The 21,523-nt window shown below is 36.3% G+C and overlaps 1 protein-coding gene across 3 annotated transcripts in view; it reads right to left on the bottom strand.

The window, feature by feature from the left end:
* Positions 1-10,217, bottom strand: part of RAB28 (RAB28, member RAS oncogene family) — a 130,973-nt gene extending 120,756 nt beyond the window's left edge. For all 3 annotated transcript variants that reach the window (XM_023206920.1, XM_023206919.2, XM_023206921.3), the window contains exons 1-3: positions 9,933-10,217; positions 5,289-5,385; positions 166-254 (exon numbers count right to left, since the gene is read on the bottom strand). In XM_023206920.1, the coding sequence (XP_023062688.1) occupies positions 166-254; positions 5,289-5,385; positions 9,933-10,007 (261 nt within the window). In that variant the 5' untranslated portion in view covers positions 10,008-10,217. The remainder of the gene's footprint in view (positions 1-165; positions 255-5,288; positions 5,386-9,932) is intronic.
* Positions 10,218-21,523: the final 11,306 nt, after the last annotated feature.

Raw genomic sequence — 21,523 nt, 5'->3', positions numbered from 1 at the left:
AGAATGAAACCAAAGGACTAGCACAAACATAAAATTATTCTCTCCACATATCAGATAAAAAGTTAGAAAGTATGTGTGTGTGTATGTGCATTTGGGTGTAGATTTGCATGTGTGCTTGTAAATGCTATAGTTTCAATACTGGAATAATCAGAATTCATATCATACCTGTGCTCCATAGATATATTTATCCAACATTTTGCCTCCTATTGTCTGCCCTCCTATATCCCAAATTTGAAGGGTAACATTCAAGTTTCCTAGAATATAAAAAATGAATATAAAAATAAGAATATCAAAAAAAATTAAGTAACAATACAACAACTGACACAGTATCACAGAATACTAAGTCACAATAAGAAACTGAGCTCAATTTGCAGTTATGTACAGGCTCACATGATATTTGGAACTGTGAAAACAATGTCAAAAGAAATCATAGTGGAGAATCTAGTTTTATCCTTTTACTCCATTTCCATGGAACCATATTTACAATCACTTTCAAAACAAAACAAAGTAAGCTTTAATTTATAAACTTAAGCCTCAGAAAAATGTTTTTCTTAGAGAATAGAATGAAACACAAGTCCATGGAGCAAGAAATGTACTTTAAAAATAAAAACTGAAGCTTTATATACTCAACCATCCAATCATATATATGAATTCTGTTGTAGGTTCTAAACTCTATGGGTTCTAAAACTCATGGAATAATAGCAAACCATAAAAATGCACCCATAATTTCAGCTCAAATTAATGAATCTTCTTATAATGTGATTGTCAGCTACTCTAGGATATGGCAAACATAGCCAAAAAATTACGTTTTCAAATTTAACCCATAAAATAGAAACACATTTGATAGCCCTATTCAGAACAAATGTAGGATACATACCATGTATATCACTAAATATTACAATGTATTCAAACTTGTTCAAAGCATTTCCATTTAAACAAACTATGTATACTTCCAAGCCTTCATAAAATAGTGTAACTAATCATCTTCCCCTATGAGCATTATAAAAGCATTCTAAAAGGGAATCTTTAAAATCCTTTCATGCATTTTGTAAAATATTTGGTTGATACAAAAATGTATGAGATAAGCTGTTCTCTCTTCTCAATGCAACTGATGAGTATGCTTACATAAGCCAAACTATGCTATTTAGTTGAACATTTTAAACGATATCCCTCATAAAATTACGGAGTTTTCTCCAGAGTCTCAACTAGCACTTTCTGAATGATTTGCAAATCAAAAGAAAATAAAATAAAAGGTTAGAAACTGAAAAATGATCTCATTTCCAAAAAAGATTATAAAGATATAAATTTATACGCCAACATAAAACACTAAAATCAGAGACAGTTAGTCATACCATTTAACTATGCAACTGAAAAGAAAAAGACATTTGATTAACCAGCACAGTTTTCTAAATTTTGGTGAGTTTGTATTACAATCTTTCCATTATTTAAACATAGGTTGTTCCATCTGCCATCGTGCAGAGGATTTCCACGAGGAACTTCCATTAGCATTAATGAGCGCTAATGTTTTATCACCATCATTATTTCCACAGACACATACTTTCTACACTTACACTAATGACCAAAATGTTCTTAAAGCCCTATGAATATAAAAACCAAAACGTCACAGACTAAGATGTGCCCAAAAACTTATACAAATCGAATTTCTTAAAAATCTAAATTTTTTGAGATTCAGGGCTGAAAGAATTCTTCTATAATGCTGTCTCAAATTAAGCAGATGAGAAAGGGCTAGCCATCACTAAGAAGTATATATAATAGTTTCAGAAACCCCTAAGCAGGCAGTAGGCTATTCATTTTACTTGCACAACTCTTTAGAGTTATTTGATTACTTCAAAAGACAGTGCTTAACAATACTAACTTTTACAGAGGAAGATTTTAGGCAATACTAAATAAGTACTAAAAGGTGTTTAATCCCATTTTTTCAGAGCCAATAGTCCTTATTGCTTAACCTCACAACAAAAAATATAAAGCTTTCTTCTTTAAGTTCTGATATTCAGATCCTATCTGAATGAGGTGTTGTGAACACTTTGACTACAATTTCAGGAACATGATCTTCATTACATGTTTTCAAATTCTGACTACAATCGTATCAAGACCCTAAATCATCTATCTATCCAATTGTCTCCCATATTCATGTGTTGAGGATACTTTTTAAATGCATGCCTTTCCAAATAAACCCTGTTGTCAGTGTTTGCCTGTTTTTTTAAACATATAAATTATAGTGACTCAGAAATAAAAATAGCTACTAATTACTGATAGTCCACTAATACAGAATGCTAACAAAAAATTACTATCTTTACAGTTTCAACAAATGATATTAACTTCATATTACTTCTTATATCCAGAAATATAGTTTTAACTCCACATTTTAATTTTAGGATTATTAACACATAAAACTAAAAATAAAATGTGGATTCCTTATTTGAGGAGCAAAATCGCATGAGGATATGATTCAAATCAATATTCATTTTTGTTTTTGCAGGCATAAACATATGAATTCTCCTAGTATATTTTCAAGATGACACACCTATAAAGCTATATAAGAATATTCAAATAATATTATAATTTTGTTTAAATCAAGAATCTAATACAAATTTCTAACCAATACAGAACATTAAGGAAATTGTCAGAAATCTAATCCCAAACCCAGAATGCTGCAAAATTTCTGCTCCTCTGTAAGAAACGACATGTAACTAGAAGAAAAAATAAAATAAATGAGGTGACAAAACACAGGTAAGTTGCTTTTGGTATGAATTAAAGCCACCAAGAGGATTCAACAGTGACCTTGTAAAAGTACACTTGGTGCCTTGGTTAACCTTACTTAAAGTGCTGCATAGTCAAGATGGAACTAAAAACACAAGTCTGCCCACTTCTTGTACTAAAGACTTAGAAATCTTTTTCACAGTAGAACGCTGTTTACTGGACTGTACCCACAAGCTTCCTGAAAGTATTTTGACTAAGACTCTTAAGAAGCTCTATCAGCAGAATCTCTGACTAACAGATACACTATTTTAAGCAGTAAAATCTGCACAGTGGTTGCATCCAGACTATACAGCATACCAGATCATGAAATATACTAAAATGGATGAGTATTTGCAAAGTAATGATCTTGAAAACTTGCATGAAGAGAATGTAAATAAATGGACAGGAGGTTTACACCCCTAACAATCTAACCGGTCAGAGGACTTACTAGACTACTAACAAATATTAGATTCACTGACTATGCTATAAATTCAATAAAGCTACCTGTAATGTTTTATTCAGCTAATGATATATTAATGATCCTACATTTGGCAGTTATAATGAATTTAAAGTATATAAAGAATAATTATAAACCTTGTAATTTATTCATCTCCTTTCTTAATATACTTATTAATTATATAAAAACAAAATATATTAAAATATTTTTTTCTTACTGAAATTTCTACCATAAGTTTGAGTCTGTTAAGTAGCATAAAACCAACTGCCTTAAAAAAAAATAGAACTTTTTTGCTGGAACTTTACCATCAAAATAAAAACTTAACTAGGAAAATAAAAATATACATTCATTAATAGTATACATGCCCTAATGTCATTTTTTAACCTAAGTACTGTGTAAGTCTAAAACATTATACTATTAATCTAGATTTCAAGAATATCAAATATTTTTTACAAAGTAATCAAAATTTTTAAATTGGTAGTGCTGTGCTACAGGTCAGAAATCATCACATATATCGCCTGTATGAAATGTCTAAAAACCAGTCTTTGTTTTTAATATTTGAGTAGGTACTTGTTTCTTTATTTAAGCTTTTCAACTAAAAAATGAGAAATATTAAAAGTAATGAGACAAAAAGTTGGTGTGGTGGTTTTTCAAATTAAGCATCAAAACAAAATAGCTAATAGCAAAATACTATATTGAGATTCTCTGCGTACAACCAGCATCTGTGAAAAAAACTGCTGCAAAAATAAGCTTCCAGGCTCTATATTATGTGATTTGTGTATGTATTCGGCTAGTGACTGCTATTAAGAATTCTGAATGCAGCACAGATTATCGGTAAGACAAAGAATAATAAAATTTAAATGACGTTTTCAGTTTTGGATACATTAAAAGAAAATACAAATGAAACAAAGTACGCATATGTTTCTCCTTAAACCTTTTGCTGAACAATAACCCAGTAATGGAAAAATTGAAATTATTTTTTTTCTCATGGGATATCTCCTAATCTATTTTTCACTGGTAGCCAAATACAAACCATCACAAAATATAACAAAGTATATTACTAAGGAGATAAGAAGAATACCTCCATTACCAAGAGTTTTCATTAGCTACTCTAAAACTTTCATGGGGAGTTGTCTGATAGATGGGGTGTCTGAGAGGTTAACATATTTCAATAATAATTGGAATGTATTAAACCCCTTCCCACTATATCACTCACATTTCAGTACATGAATCTGACATTACACTTGCAACCGTTTTCTCCAAATGTGCTTCCTCACAGAGGAGAGGGACGGATGGTTTATAAAGTCAATCAAGATAAACTGCTTTTAATAAAATACTTTAAACATATAATTTAACCATTGAAATTGAAAGGACAGCATTTTAAAGCCCCAATTGTTCAGAAACTAACTTAAAACATAAACCACTCTTTCTTTGTTATTATTTCCCCGTATTTCCCACAAAATGTGCTGCAACTGGCATCTAAATAGTTTCTTTGCATGGTGAAGTGAAACATCTTGAATGCTCAAACTGTATTTTTATGAGTGCCTAGGGACCCTAAATTTTAGTGGTCTATTAAATGCCAGCAATTTCATGCTGCCTTGCATAAAACAGCATTCACATATTAGAGCACAGAAGTTCCATAGCTACATTATACCTCTGTTCCAACTTTAAACAAAAAACTAAAGCAGAGGCAAATCAAAATAATATTTTAAAAAATAATCCTTCCCAATCTTTTCACATTTTGTTAATATAATATCTGTTAACAAATGTATAGCACTTAATTTTTTAAAAGCTTTTCAGAATTTTATAAGCAACCATTGTTTATCCTCAAAAAATGTATAGTAGCCAAAAACAGGGAAGGAGTGGGAGAGTATATAAACTTTTTCTCACACCCATGGACAATATGCCTTCATGACAGATAGTGATGAAAGTTAACCTCCCTAAGATAAATGTACTGAATATATACATCTTCATGTAGAAGCAGCCCTAAAATTTTACACATTTCTTTCTTATGCCATTTATTGTAAGATTTTTTTATAATCTTCTACGTTAAGACTTTTTAGTCTCTTACCTGGCAATGTTATCCTTCTCAAAAAGAAATCCAGTCCTATAGTTTGTTTGTACCGTTTCCCAAAAGTTTCTTGAGCAAAACACGTAGCTAAGGAGGTCTAAAAAATTGATGCACAGAATGTCAAAATTAATTCATTAAAGAAATGTAATCATAAGACCACTACTAAATCTTATTAAGCAATCTTAACATGTATACTCCAATTAATCCAACAAGCAACTTTAAGCAGTTCTAATCAGTTACAAGGCCGGGAGAGACTTAACACCACCAGGTAAATTTCACTTAGCAGCAGCTATCAGTAGGGACAATAAACTAATGGGTTAGATCTCTTTAAATCCCCTGCTTGTCAAGATCCTTTTCCTTGCTGAAAATCAGAATTTGAGAGTTATCAACAGAAAAAAAAAAAAAAAAAAAAAAAAAAAACTAAAATAATAACAATAATAAAGATCTGAATTATTTTAAAACATAATTAAAGATCTTATCTAACTTAGATCAGTTTCCGAGGCTAAATATTCTAAGGGTAGCTGAGCCCTCAGCTAATAATAAGAAGCATTAAGGAGGGAGAAATCTGCTAACAGAATTTTTCTTTTTCCCACAGGAAAAGTATCATGTCTAATTTTTCTTTATTTTTAAAGATGTTAATGAAAAATGACCCTAAAGAATGACTGTGACAATATGTATCTTTTAAATAAAGAAGCTGGTATTTTTAAGATTAATATAAAGCAGACAAAATGAATATTTTCCATCCAAGAACCATAATGCCAAGAAGTCACAAGCTATTATAACCAGAACAGATATACATTTTTTAAATAGAAACTCAAAAGTTTTAGTCAAAAACTCTGGAGTTTTCTTTTTAAAGTATCATTTCTTATCAAAGCAAAAGAATTATTATTCTAGTAACAACTAAATAACAATAACTCAACAAATTCTTAAATATTTTAAATGCACTATTTTTATTTATAAACTTCCTCCAAAAAAGAGAAAGGCAACTTCACTTAGCTTTTATGCTCTTCAAGACAGACTCCCTATGTTAAGAGAAAATAGCTGTTTTTTTATTTTAAAAGTTAAAATTACATGTCAAGTCTTAAAATAATGAAAACTAAGATAAAATTTCCAAGACAGCTGATTACAGTTCATTATGACATAAGCAGTACAACAGTGCAAAAGAAAATTTGGTCAAACTTCAATTCCTTTTAGCAAGTTCATCTAAAATTCCTTTTACACAGAACAATATTTTTCACACAAATGGCAATTTGGACACCGTAACTCCAAATATTTTTGTGTTTAAATACCCAGCATTTGTAATAAATTTCTAAGATAAGTGGCCAAGTATTTGTTGAGCACTACCATATGAAGGGTATTCTGCTAGACATCTAGCAACAAACACATTTGTTATATTTTTGATACACGTAACAATATCAAAACTGAGAGATCAGAATTGAAAAGATAGGTATTTCTTTCTACAGACTTTTGTTTCTCATTTACACTATATTATTCTACTGACCTTATCTAACTTAAACCACAAAATCATCTTTGACGAGGTTCAGAATTCTAGAAAAAAATAACTATCACTACTTATATTATTACAGGTAATTCAAAATATTTAATAGACTGATGGTTAAAGGTCAAAGAGAAACTGAAGGCATGTGTAACAACATCCACATAATGTCATTTGAGATAATTTTTCATTTTAAAGAATCGCAGAGTTCAATATTTTCATATTAAGGAGTACTCAGAAAACTTCTAAGGAAGTTTCTTTTCCTGAAAAAGTGACTTCCAGATTTTGAAAGCCCTGCTTTCACACTTTTGAGGCAAATATAAAGTTGGGATTTTCAATTGGAATCGAGTATAAACTGTCAAAAATACAGGTTACTGGGAACATACAGAGTATTAAAGTAAGTTCTTACTATATCATCTCCCAATATCTTGAGATAAAAATTGAACAGAGAATCAACTGAATCAGTGTTGGTCACTTTCTCTTCAATTATCTAGACTGCATGCAAATTTACACATTCAATAATTTCTCAAGTCACTGTATAAACATCCTTCTTAATTACAGGTATTAAGTGAACAACTAGCTCCCATATCAGAAATATTTTTATCTGAATCTTTATATTTTTTGATTTGGAAAATTTCTACTAACATTTTTGATTTAGTAAATTTCTACTAACATTTTTTAACCATACTACATTTACAAACACTGAAAAGACAGAAAAAAGGAATATTTTGCCTCAAAAAGCTCTTAAGAGATTATGTAATAAAAGAAAAACTATGAATCAGAAAAGGAAAGAAATAGAAACACGTGATACTGGAGGGAGGAGCTAAATTTCTCTTGGAGAAACTGTTAAGTCATCATCTCAATACTCTACTGCATCTGTCAGTGTGTTGAAAAATGTTCAGAGTTAGATTGAGCAGGAAAAACAAATGCTAGGAAAAAAGAGCCAAGAGTTAAATCAGGATACAAATAAGAATGAAAGAGAGGCTGAGTTCACAAAGAAAAGAACAATAAAGGAAAAAGAATGGGAATGCTGGTGGCTGCCAAGTATTTGAGAACTTAATAGGGTATGGAAAAAAAAATTCTTGATTTAGGAATAATGAAAGAAGGTTAGGTGTCAGATGTCTGCGTCTGGAAGTTCCTATTAGAAAAAACTGTTACAGTTTTAAAATAAGTTATTTAGGCAAGATGATGAAGATTAAGTCAGAGTACAATAAAAAATATTACTGTTATCCTTTAAAGCAGAATGATAATACTAACTCAAAAACATGGAAGTGAAAAAAATTATGCTGTCCTATACCAGAAAAAAATTTAAACAGAAACAAAAAACCGTAATTATTCACACTAAATTAGCAACAAAGGGAAAACGTGTATGATAGGCTAAATAAAAAACTCAGACCCAAAATTATGAACAAATTTCACTGAGTAATGTATGTACAATAAATACTGTTAGAAAAATGAACCAAAGTTTAAAGAATTATGATAGCATATAGGATAACCAGCAATTTTTGTCTCTTTTTACAAATGTATTATGTTATGGGTTGTCACTATCATTTTAAATGGGAAATAAGAACAGTTATGAATTGAATACAGTAAAATTTAAGAGCCAAAACCTTAGACGGCCTTCAAAAGAAAATCTAAATGATGAGGAAACTATAAAAATCTAACAAACTTTTTATTGAATAAAGGTGTTAGAAACAATGATGATTTATCTACAGCAATTCATTCATTCGAAAAGTTTAGTAAGTATACAATAATTAATATACTTTATAAAGAAAAGTTACCCCAAGTTCCTTTCTTCCCCCAAAGTTTAAATGTAATCAAAGCATATTGTTTTCCTCAGCTTTAAAAATCTGTAACAAAGGATCCAAGAAGACAAGAAAAAAACAACAAAATACTCCAAATTTTGCATATGAAATTTTACATCTTTCCCAGGGGACCTCGAAACCCAAATGTCAGAACCAAAACAGAAGCAGCTATGCCAGCGAGGATGCAAAGAGAAGTCGTCACCAGAGACACCAGGGTCCAAACTGCGACCAGCAACAGGGAAATGTGAAGCCTTAAACAGGAAATAAGAGCCTGGGTTTCTTTAGACTATGGTTGGGATAAGGGAGGGGAGTAGAGGGGAGATAAACTTTAGCAATAATCCCAGAAAGTGTTGGCGCCTTTGACAGAAGCATGGGTAAGAAGGCATCCGGGTAGAGGCTCTTCACTTTGTTTGTTGGTGGAGGGATCATAGACCTCTCTGAGATCTTACGGACCCCAGAGCAAGCACCGGGCAGTGTTTAGTCCATTTCAGGAGTTCCACAACCTTGGGGTAGGAGCCGCTGCCTAGTAGATAATAAGACTGACGCTGCCTGATACTCTCAAGCCCGCACTCATTCATTCGACCAGGGATCCCTTTTGTCACGCAAGCAGCTCTAGCCTCAGCATCCTGCCCATAACAGGAGCTCCATAAACACTTGTTGACTGACTGCTTGTACCGAGTGCTGAGCTGGAAACAGAGGTGATGAACAGGTATGATACTAAAATAGCAACTAACGTGTATAGAGTGGACACTGTGCTCTAAAGGTTTTATGTGTATTTTCACATTTAATATGTATTTTCACATTTCTCCCTTTGCGGCGGCCCTGTTCAATACCCATCTTACAGATGAAGCTCAAACTGATTAGCAATTTGCCCTCCAATGACTCGACGACTAAGTGGCGGAGCCCCCAATTCTCACCCGGGAAATACTGATCCCAGAGTCACGCTCCTGGGGGTTCACGGTGCAATGGAAGCATCAGAAACGGTAAAGGGGGTGGGAGGGGAGGAGCGAGTGTGACCTGGACTACAAGAGGAGCTAAGATGCCTTGGCAAATCCCTGCCAGTCCTGAGAGGCGGGAAGCTGAAAGGCTGGCGCGAGTCTTGCAGGAGTTCGCAATCCAGACAGCGAGTTAGGAAGTGACTTTTTTTTTTAAGGGGGAGCTGGACAGCGTCGGCCTTCACCAAGCGCCCATTTCGTGTCTGGCCTCAGGCCACACAACCAGACGGGCCCGGGCCTAGAAGCCCGAGAGTTCGGGGTAACTAGGCGACGCCGGGCGGCGGGGAGGAGGCCGGGGAGCGCCGGGGTTCCTGCAGGCCAGGGACGGCGGGCCTGCTCGAGGACTGACCTTCCCGGAGGCGCCGTCCCCCAGCACGACGATTTTCAGTTGCCGGTCCTGGCTCTCCTCCTCAGAGTCCGACATGGTGTCCCGGGAACCAGGCCCGCCCCCCGAGGTGGAGGGGGGAAGGGAAGGAGGAAGGCTCCGGGGGCGGGGGAGAGGAGGAAGGGAGGTAGCGGCGGCAGGACCCCCGCCCCGGTGTCTCCGCGCCGGTAGTAGGGATCCGAGGAGAATCACTCGGCAGGCGCCATCTTGCCCACCTCCCCGCCCTCTGCGCGCGGCCCCGCCCCCTACGCGCACGTCGGGCGCGCGTCCCCGCTTCAGAGCCAACCCGCGCCGACCGCCGGCATCCCTGACGAGCCGAACCACTCGCGGCCCTGGACTGGTGGGGGGGACATGCAGGCGGGAGAGGCGAATTGCTGCGTTGCCCTTCAGGAGGTAGTTGGCTAGAAGAAGAAAAGAAGTGTTCGTTCAAATTAAGGAGAGACAACGGCAGCAGAACAGCTTTCAGGCGTTCCATCAAATTCCCTTTTCTCCTTCCCTCTTGAGAAAGTCTCTGAAGGGAATGGTTCAGCCTGACGGGGGTGGAGCAGTGACGCCCGGGCTATGCGCCAGGGTTGCCTGGCAGCCAGGAGTTCGAGGACCGGCGGCGGGGTGGTGCCTGTCTCCGGTCACCAGGGACGCCGGTAGCCTGGCGGTGCGCTCCAGAGATGGCCCCTGAAAAACCGGACCAGGGAAGAGGGTGCCTCGGGGCGGATGAGGGGACAGCTGCTAAGGGCCGAGGCTGCCGGGATGCCGCAATAGCGGCCGTGAGTACAGTGGAGCTCTGGCGCTGCTTATTTCGGCCCCTTTAACTCTCGGTTTCCTCATCTGAACAACACCAGGCTCCCATGGTTCGTTCATCAAACGCTACTGACCGCCAACCTCCGGGCACCCCATTTTTACACTAAGGCAGCAGTTCTCATAAAGTATGGTCTAGGGACCCCCGGAAATCCCGATGACCTCAGAACAATTTTCATGATAATACAGACAAGTATACCGTTTCCTGGAGGATATGCTTTGTGTACGACGTCGTCACTGGCAGCTAAGGGAGCATGTGTTTGTTGTTTTTAAACATTTCTCAGTTTTCATTTCAATGCAGTAGTCATAGGTGTAACCCACATAAACATAAGCTCTTTGGAGGTCACAGTAATTCTTTAACATTATAGAGAGGCCCTGAGTCCAAAACATTTAAGAACTGCTGCCCTGGATAATCTCAGTCCAGGAGCGTAGGTAAACGGCATAAATGAAAATTACAATGTAGTGAGATAAATTCAAAAGTAATAATGCTGTCCTGCTATGTTTGTTTCATTGTTAATCACTTTAAATTTATTATTACCTTTACTACTCTTAGGAATTATAAAGTGTAATCATCCCCATTTTGCAGATGAAGTATCTTAAGTTAACAAAATGCTTGGCCCAGAGACAGTAGTCTTGGAGACCATATGGGCATTAGAACAGGGAAGCAGAACAGGGTAAAGAAATGCCCAGACCTGGAGGCAACACTGGAGTTTAATCACAGGTTTACTAGATACATGTCGTTGAGCGTCAGTTTGTTCATCTGTAAAACAGACTACTGCCTTTGTAGGGTTGAAAATTAAATGAAATAATCAGCATAAAGTAGATAGCACAATGCCTGGTGTGTAGTAAGCACTCAATATTAACCAGTGTAATTATCACCCCATCATTAGATGACGATCGGTGTTGGAAGCGTCAGTACTTTCTACCCAATTTACCTTATACAAGTTTTGTATGTAGAACCTCAGTCTCTTCATCTGCAGGTAGGGCTAGCCCACAATTATAGGTACCCAGTTAAGTATTAGTACCCAATTCTTTCCCCAGTACCCCGCCACCATTGCCACCACCCATTTTCTATTCACCAGATTTGTTCCTAAGAATTCAAAGAAAGAGGGTATGTACTTGTTAGTGTGAAGAATCTACTTTCAGTGAGGACAGACTTAACCCTTCTTGTCCATGAGGGCAGTTAAAATGCAAGAAAATTTCTTTTCCAGTCTTCCTTAGATGGCTAAGTGATCCACCTGACTAATGAGACAGAAGACAGTGTCCTTTGGAAGACATTTGTAAAAGAACCCTCCCCCCACCATTTAAAAAAAAAAGGAAAAGAGAAAAGGAGAGATACAGAAGAGTCCTCCTCCTCCTTTCCTTTGCTGTTATTATTGGGTAAGAACAGGATTTTTGGAACTACTACACTTTTTCAGCCTATCTTCTAGGTTTCTTGTTATGGGAAATAATAATAAGGTACTTTGGTAGTGTATTTTGTTACTTACAAACAAAAAAAATCCAACCGACATAACTACTTTGGCCAAAAACTAGATTTAGCTAAACTCATAGGCCTGATTTTCATATGTGATTTTATATGAAGGGAAGTCTAGAAGAAAATTTCTCATTTTTCACTCATCAATTTCTGAGATGACTGCTTTGATTAAGAGACATTCATTTGGATATGGGTACATCAATAGGATAGTGTTATATAAAACAGAAAGTTGCATTATTTTAGTGATCATATTTTACACATACGGCAAGTTTCTGGGTTAAAAGTTAGAATTTAAAGACTTAGAGCTATTTTTGCAAAGAAAAAGGAAAAAAAAACTTTCTGTATGAGGAGGACCATGTTAGCATTGAGAGCTTCCAGTATGATACTCTGACATACTAAAGAAAAATAGAGCTGATCCACCAAAAAGAATATATCTTTGTGGATTCTCATGTACAATTCTCTTAACAGGGTCAAAAATTAGAGGAATGGTCTTCAATGGTTTTAAAACTAATAGACAAAAGGTTTATAAGAATTCTAGACATTGTATAAAATATCTTTTATAGCATCTCTAACGGAAAATTATTCAAATGTTATTTGAATACATCCACATTCAAGGAATTTCTTCCTTTATGAAGCAACCTGGCCTGTAGATGAATAGGCGTGGTTATTAAAATATTATCTCTGATGATAAGCCAAAACTTATCACTATAAATTACAGCTAATGGTAATAGGTATGTCTTTCTCAACAAAACAAAACATCTTCCACAGGAAGATGATCAAAGTGATTCATTAATATTCAGTGACTGCTAGACATGGTGGCTCATACCTGTGATCCCAGCACTTTGGGAGGCCGAGGCAGGAGGGTTATTTGAGCACAGGAGTTCATGACCTGCCTGGGCAACATAGGAAGATCCTGTCTCTAAAAAAAACTTTAAAAAACAAAAATTACCCAGCCAGGCAGAGTGGTGGGTGCCTGTGGTCCTAGCTACTCGGAGGTGGAGATAGGAAGATCACTTGAGCCCGGAAGGTCAAGGCTGCAGTGAGCAGTGATTGTGTCACCACACTCCAGCATGGATGACACAATGAGACCCTGTCTCAAAAAAAAAAAAAAAAATGTAATTAAATTTACAAATATTTAGTGACTTCCTACTATGTACCAGGCATTCTTGTTCACAACTCTTCTAAACACTGAAGACACAGAAGTGGAAAAAACATACAAAGGCTCTGTTCCCATGGAATTTACATTCTGGTAGAGGGATGTGTAGGCTGAATAATAGCCACGTAAAGATATCAGATCCTAATCCTTGGAAACTGTAAATGTTAACCTTATTGGAAAAGCATCTTTCAGTTGTGATTAAGTTAAGAATCTTGAGATGGGAAGGTTATCCAGGGTTATGTGGTGGGCCCTCAGTGCAATCACAGGTATCCTTATAAGAGAGAAGTGAAAGATTTGACCCAGACATAAAAGGAGAAGGCAATATAACCACAGAGACAGAGACTGGAATGATGCAGCCACTAGCCGAGGAGTGCTGGCAGCCACTAGTAGCTGGAGGAGGCAAAAAAACAAATTATCCTCGAGCTTCTGGAGGTAGCCCAGCCCTGCTGACACTTTTATTTCAGTGTAGTGACACTGATTTAGGACTTACGGCCTTAAGATCTGTGAGAGAATAAATTTGTGTTGTTTTAAGTTACCAAGTTTATGGTAATTTTTTACAATAGCCATAGATAACTAATATAAGGACGACATAGGTATTTAGTAAATCATCAAGACAGTTTCAGATTCTGGTACATTAAAAAGAGAGTAAAACAGGTGACAGATGAAATAGAGTAAAAATATCTTAACATTATTATTCATCACTAATGAAGGTGGGAAAATGGTAAATGAATCAGGGAAGAAACTAATTTCAGAAACTACCAGTCTCTGACATCTTCTTAACAAATCCAGTGTCATCCATGAGTTGTCTTCATCTTTTTGCACTACTTCACAATTTCGAAGATGTAGATCCTAGGACTAATGTCTGAGTAAGGCTAAATAGTGGCCATGCTCCCAGGTTGTGCACTTCGTATTTCTGTATTTATATACGCCTGCTGAAAAACTAAGAAAAATATGGAACTGATCCCTAGAATTAATTGGTTTGTTAAACTCTTTGAGGACAAAATTTTTAAAAAATAAGGCTTTCTTCCTAAAATTCTCTTCTCCCATGGGTTGTATGCACATTTACATAGATATACGTGTGCATGTTGTATGTTTAACCACCATCTAAATCAAGACATAGAACAATTCAGAATCCCAGCACACTCCCTCATGCCACCTCTTGGTTATTACCTCTTCAAAGATTACTGTTATGATCCCTAGTCCTGTAAATGAGTTTTACCAGCTTGTGAACTTCATACAAATAGATTACAGGTAGTATGTTCTCTTTGGCATCTAGCTATTTTCACTCAATAGTATTCTATAAAGTCATCCATGTTGTTATGTGCATCAGAAGTGTATATTTTCTATTGCCACATACTATTCCATTGTATGAATCCATCACGATTTATCCAGTCTCCTGTTGATGGACATATAGGTTGTTTCCAATTTGGGAATACTATGATGAGTGCTCCTCAGTACAGCCTACCCCTCTTCCAAAGGAAATCTCTGTCCACAATTAGCACTCTCCTCTCAAAAAAAAAAAAAACATATCCTCCATCTACATTTTATACTCTTGAGATGAGTGAGGCATGCAACAGTCATGGAACTGGTTCTTGGATATAAGTTTTGACATCTGCATTTGATGATTTAATCTAGGAGTAGCTCATCTACTATATCTCATGGTCTCTACTCAAAACTTCAAACTTCAATTTTCACATATTTTTGTCACCATTATAAAAATGTAACTTCCATGCACAAAAATATATTAAGCCCGGCCAGGTGCCATGGCTCAAGCCTGTAATCCCAGCACTTTGGGAGGCTGAGATGGGCGGATCACGAGGTTAGGAGTTCAAGACCATCTGGGCCAACATGGTGAAACCCCATCTCTACAAAAAATACAAAAATTAGCTGGGTGTGAAGGTGCATGCCTATAGTTCCAGCTACTTGGGAGGCTGAGGCAGGAGAATCACTTGAACCCGGGAGGCAGAGGTTGCAGTGAGCCAATCACGCCACTGCACTCCAGCCTGGGCAACAGAGCAAGACTCCGTCGATATATATGTGTATATATATATATATATATATACACACATACACACACACACGCACACACACACACACATAGCGAGAGAGAACCTACTTTCTATCAAAACCTTCCTGACTTTTTTTTTTTTTTGGTTGACAGAATGATGCTGAACTTCATGTGTAAGAATAAACACATGACAACCAGGAGAAGTGAGAGGAGGGGCAAGAAATGAAGGGGTCATTAATAGGCAACATATTTTTTTAAAACTATTTATAATTGCAACAGTATTGTGCAATATCTGGAATTAATCTCAAAGCAAATATTGTATTTTATGGGGGAAAAATTACAAAACAATAAAATACATGAAAAACTAGATAAATGGAGAGACATCTCATTTCCATGGATAGAAAAACCATAAAATATATCAATTCTACCAAATGATCTACAAAGTTAATGCAATTCTAATAAGATTTTTCATAGAATTTGAAATGGCACATATGGAAGGTAGAGATCCAAGGACAGGCAAGATATTCCAGAAGAAGAAGTTCCTAGAACTTTCCTTACCACATATCAAGACTTTGTATGAAGTTATAATAATTAAGATATAGTGTATTATTGGTGCAAGGATAAACAAATTCACGATAATAACATTGGAGAGCCAAGAAATAGGCTGTCAGACACATGAAATTTTCTATACGAGAAAGTGTATCGAATAGTGTATCAAAGAGGAAAGGGGTGACAGTTGGAAACACATAGGAAAAGAAAGGAAATTGGAACTCTACATTTCATCATACACACAAAAAAATAAATTCCAGCTGAATAAGAATCTAAATGTGAAAGAAACCTCAAATACCATGAGAAGACTGCCTTTCTTAGATGGAGAAGAATTTCATAATGAAGACACAAAGAGTTCTTCATAAAAGAATATCAAGAACATTTTATTAAAATTTAAAACTACTGTTCATCAAAATATACAATAAAGTGAAAGTATAAACCACAGACTGGGAGGAGATACATTCAACACAGAGAACTTATAACAATTGGTATCCAGAACCTCCAAAGAACTACAAACCAGTAAGAAAAAAAAAAATAGAAAAATGAGCAAATAAAATGAAAAGACATTTTACAGAAGAAGAAACAGTATGGTCAATAAACATATACAAAAATATTCAACCCTTCTTAATGTAATCAGAAAAGCACAAAAAGGGTTTAATGAGATACCATTTCATACCTGTAGATTGGCAAAAACTAAGAAGTCACAATATCAGTCAAAAAAATGAAAAACATAAAGTTATGTTAACAGAGAGAATTAATGTGGGGAATTTGTTACATGGTGTTGAAGTACAGAAAAAACAAAAAGGAAATACAGGGGGGTAGCACAAAGTTACTGCAGGAAGCAGTTACTACCTCTTACCTCTTAGACTAGAGGAACAAAAGAAAGTGGTAGGGCTTATCGTAACTTCGAAGCTGAAAGAGACAAACTAGAGAGTTAGGACCCAGACTTTTGCCTTACTGCTGCTGTTTTTCAGGAGTACAGAGGAAGGACCCAAGGAGCAAGATGCAGAATTCTGAGGAGGGTGTTCCATTGGCTGCTACTGGCCATACTTTACAACATCAGAGGAGGGTTCACACGGAGCTGGAACTCACCTCTGAGGAGAGGATATTGCTCAGCTGCTTCTCATGCCTCCAAGTGAGCACAATAATGATACTGACTCGTGAGGTTAGAACGAAGGTGGAAACTAGAAAACCACAGCTATAACCAACTGCTGCTGCTAAGGTGAGATCCCATATTTGGAATTACATTGACAAGAATGCCAAACAAACAAAAAAGAAAGTCCCTTATGCTTCCTCCTACTTTCCAAACTCCCTCATGTACACAACCTTAGCAGAAACCAAAAGGAAGCAAACTGGCAAACCAACAAACAAACAAAAACTTTAGTTTTGAGCATACTAGCTCCATCAATAAGTCAGTACATACCTTTACAATCTGCATGATACCAGTTGTTGCAGAGAATGTGGATCAGTGGGAATTCAGACACATTCCTTGTAGAGAATACATGAAACCAGCTGGGCATGGTGGCTCATACCTGTAATTCCACCACTTTGGGAGGCCGAGGTGAGCGGATCACCCTGAAGTCAGGAGTTCAAGAACAGCCTGGCCAACATGGGCAAACCCTGTCTCTAATAAAAATGCAAAAATAAGGTGGACATGGCACATGTCCTGTAATCCCAGCTACTGGGGAGGCTGAGGCAGGAGAATCACTTGAACCCTGGGAAGTGGAGGTTGCAGAGAGCCGGGATCATGCCACTGTACTCCAAACAGAGCCAGACACTATCTCAAAAAAAAAAAAACAAAAAACAAACAAACAAAAAAAAACAGCAAACAAAAAAACAAAAAAAAAGGGAATACATGAAAAACTACTTTAGAAAACAATTTGTCTTGGACCAGGCTTGGTGGCTCATGGCTCAAGCCTGTAATCCCAGCACTTTGGGAGGCTACGGTGGGTGAATCACTCAAAGTCGGGAGTTCAAGACCAGCCTGGCCAACATGGTGAAACCCCATGTCCACTAAAAATACAAAAAAATTAGCCAAGCATGATGGTGGGTGCCTGTAATCCCAGCTACTCCAGAGCCTGAGGTGGGAGAATTGCTTGAACCCAGAAGGCAGAGGTTGCAGTGAGCCAAGATCGTGCCACTGCACTCCAGCCTGGGCAACAGAGTAAGACTTCCTCCCAAAAAATCAAACAAAGAAAGCAATTTGTCATAACTTTGTAAAGTTAAAAATGTGCATAGCCTGGTGACCCAGCAATTCCACTCCTAGGTATGTACCCTGGAAATCTCATGTAAAAATGCAGCAGGCGAAACGTGCAAAAATTGTCCTAGGCTCATTTTCATTAAAGAAATAATCCAAAGGCCATTCAACAACAAAGTGGGTAGATTTTGGCATATTCACACAAGGAAATACTATATAGCAGGGGAAAATGAATAAACTCCAGCTCTGGAGATTTATCTTAGAAATACAATATTGAGTGGGGGGGGAAAGACTGCCTAATGTATGATACCATATTTATCAAACTCTAAAACAAGAGCACAAAAGTAAATGTATATACACTTATACATGTACATGTATGAGTAATGAAACTGTCCATAAAGAGGAAGGTAAAAGAAGATGGAAAAGAAGAAAGAAACAGAAAAAAAGATACAGGTTGTAATTTTTTTTTTAGGTTGTGTTTTGTCTTAGTTCATTTTCTGCTGCTTATAACAGAATACCTGAAACTGGATAATATATAAAGAAAAAAAATAATTCTTACAGCTATGGAGGCTGGGAAGTTCAAGGTCAAAGGGCTAAATTTTAAGAGCCTTCTTGAAGCACAGAGTATCACGTGGAGAAAGTGCTGAGTGTGTTCATGTGTTGGTGTGCTCACGTATGAGGTCAGGGCTCTGTTCCTCTTCTTAGAAAGCCACCAGTTCTCTCCCATGATAACCCATTAATCCATTAACACATTAATCCATGAATGGATAAGTCCATTTATGAAAGCAGAGCCTTCATGATCCAATCACCTCTTAAAGGCCCCACCTTTCAATACTGCCTTGGGGATTAAGTTTGAAGAAGTTTTGGAGGGCAAAGTCAAACCATAGCAGATGGTGATTTCACAAGTATTCATTATATTATTATGCCATATAACTTACTCATAACTTTATTAAATTATTTGCTATGTATCTAAAAGAAAAATAAGTGAAGCTTCCCGAAGTTTTCAAGTATTGAAAAAAAATGAGAACTTCCAGATATTTTTTAAAGTATTATTAAACTGCCACTAAAACTGTGTAGAGTAGGCATTGAAATAGATAGACGGGTTTTTTTCCAACAGAAAAGATTAGAAACGTTTCAATATATGAAGAAATTAACCAGTTAGTAAAGGTGATATTTCTAATCAGTGAGGAAAACATGGGGGTAATATTTAAAACAATATTTTGTCATTTCTTCAAAATGAATTCCACATGAAAAATCATATTTCTTAAATGAAGTCATAGCAAACTAGGAAAAAAGTACATAGATTTCTATAATCTGAGGTGGAAATAACTCCTCTAAGCATAGCATGAAGGTCAAGTCACTGAATTAAAGACTGATAATGTGTGTACGTAAAATTTTAAATATTCATGTGGCCAAAAGCACTATTAGGATCATATAAACTTCCAGCAAAGACAGAGGATTTGTGCCAGTCTTCTTGCTGAGGAGACCTAGAAAATTTAGACATAATATTTTTTAATCTGCTTGAAATTATCAAAGAGTTACCAAATTATGACATGAGAATTTATGGGGCTAAGATTTAGGTGAAGAATAAAGCCCAAAGAGCAGGAGTCAGCTTTAGGGGCAACTCTCCCCAGATAGTATCCGCTGATTCAGGAAGTAGAATTGAGACATAGGAGAAGTAGCATTTTTAACAGCCTCATAAAACTGGGAGGAAAAGGGGTAAACATCGGAGTTCAGGCCATGTCAAGGAGGAAAGAGCCTTAGTAAACCAGCCCACAGTATTTGGGTTGGGACCCTGAAAAGCTACATTTTAGGAGAAAGAGTGAATGAACCAGAAATAGGCAGTCTCCATAGGAAGTGAAGCCAAATTTTTGGTTATCTCAATTTTTCATTAAGATAATCTCGGGTTGCTAGTTTTCTTAAGTGAATCATATGCAAGAAGTAAAAGTGTATTCTTTCTGGAAGAAGATAATATCAAAATATCTCTATAATTTTCCGTAATTAATATCTGGCACTCAATCAAAAACTTTGCATTGAAGAACAAGACTTTCTGACTGAAAATCAGAAGAAATTGTGAATAAAAGAAGTACAGCACAGGGATCCAAATAATGGAGATATAAACCATGAACTTTAAACAGCTAATATATTTATGGGATTAAATGACAAGATTGAGAATTTGGTCTGGAAAGTTGAAATTATTTTTAAAAAAATAGAAATTAGCAATACAAATATAATAACTGAAATTAACCCAATAAATAAATGTTATGCCTTGTTACACATAGCCAAAGAGAGAAATAATAAGGTAAAAGTAAGTCAATAAAATATTCAGACTAAAAGACACAAAGACAATGGAATAGAAAATACAGAATATACAATAAGAAACATATGGAGTATGGTCAAAATGTATAATTGGAATTCCAAGAGATGTATTGTTTTCTTGATTCATCACAAAGTTGGCATTTCAGAGCAATGAAATAGGGCCCTCTTTTCTTTCTTTTTTTGTTTTGTTTGTTTGTTTTGAGATGGAGTCTTACTCTGTCATCCAGGCTAGGGTGCACTGGCACTATCTCAGCTCACCACAGCCTCCACCTCCCGGGTTTAAGTGATTGTCCTGCCTCAGCCTCCCGAGTAGCTAGGATTACAGGCACGCAGCACCACACCCGGCTAATTTTTGTATTTTTAGTAGGGACGGGGTTTTACCATATTGATCAGGCTGGTCTCGAACTCCTGACCTCATGATCCACCCACCTCAGCCTTCCAAAGTGCTGGAATTATAGGTGTGAGCCACCGTGCCCAGCATAAGGGCCCTCTTTTCAATAAATTATCTTGAGCCAATTGGATAGTCATTCAGAACAAAAGTGAATCTTGAATTGTACATTATGCCATGTTAAAAAATCAGTTCTGGCCATTTTATAAAGCTAAGTCTGAAGGTGAGAAACTTCGTAAAAGATTACATAGGGAAATATTTTTGCGATCTTGCAGTGGGTGAAAATTTTTTAAAGCTGAAATGAAGAAACCAACCTTTAAAGGAGACGTTGAGTAAATGAATTACATTAAAATTTTAAAATTCTTCTCATCAAAAGATACATTTAAGCAAATTAAAATGAAAACCACAGAACAGAAGAAAATATTTTCAGTATATATAATTCAGATGCTTGTATCTGGAATTGGAACATTTACCTGCAGCCATAAGAAATTGACACAAATAACCCAATAGAATGTTCGACATGAGGCTTGAATAGGCACTGCATGAAACAGCCAATAACATGAAAAGATTCTTAACTTCATTAGTAATCAGTTAAATGCAAATGCAAACTATTATAAGTTACCACTACACATACATCAGAATGGTTAAATTACAAAGGCTGATATTGCC

Source organism: Piliocolobus tephrosceles, chromosome 3, assembly GCF_002776525.5.
Source record: "Piliocolobus tephrosceles isolate RC106 chromosome 3, ASM277652v3, whole genome shotgun sequence".
Lineage (NCBI taxonomy): Eukaryota > Metazoa > Chordata > Mammalia > Primates > Cercopithecidae > Piliocolobus > Piliocolobus tephrosceles.
The sequence above is the reverse complement of the archived record's forward strand: the minus strand, read 5'-3'. Positions and strand labels throughout refer to the sequence as shown.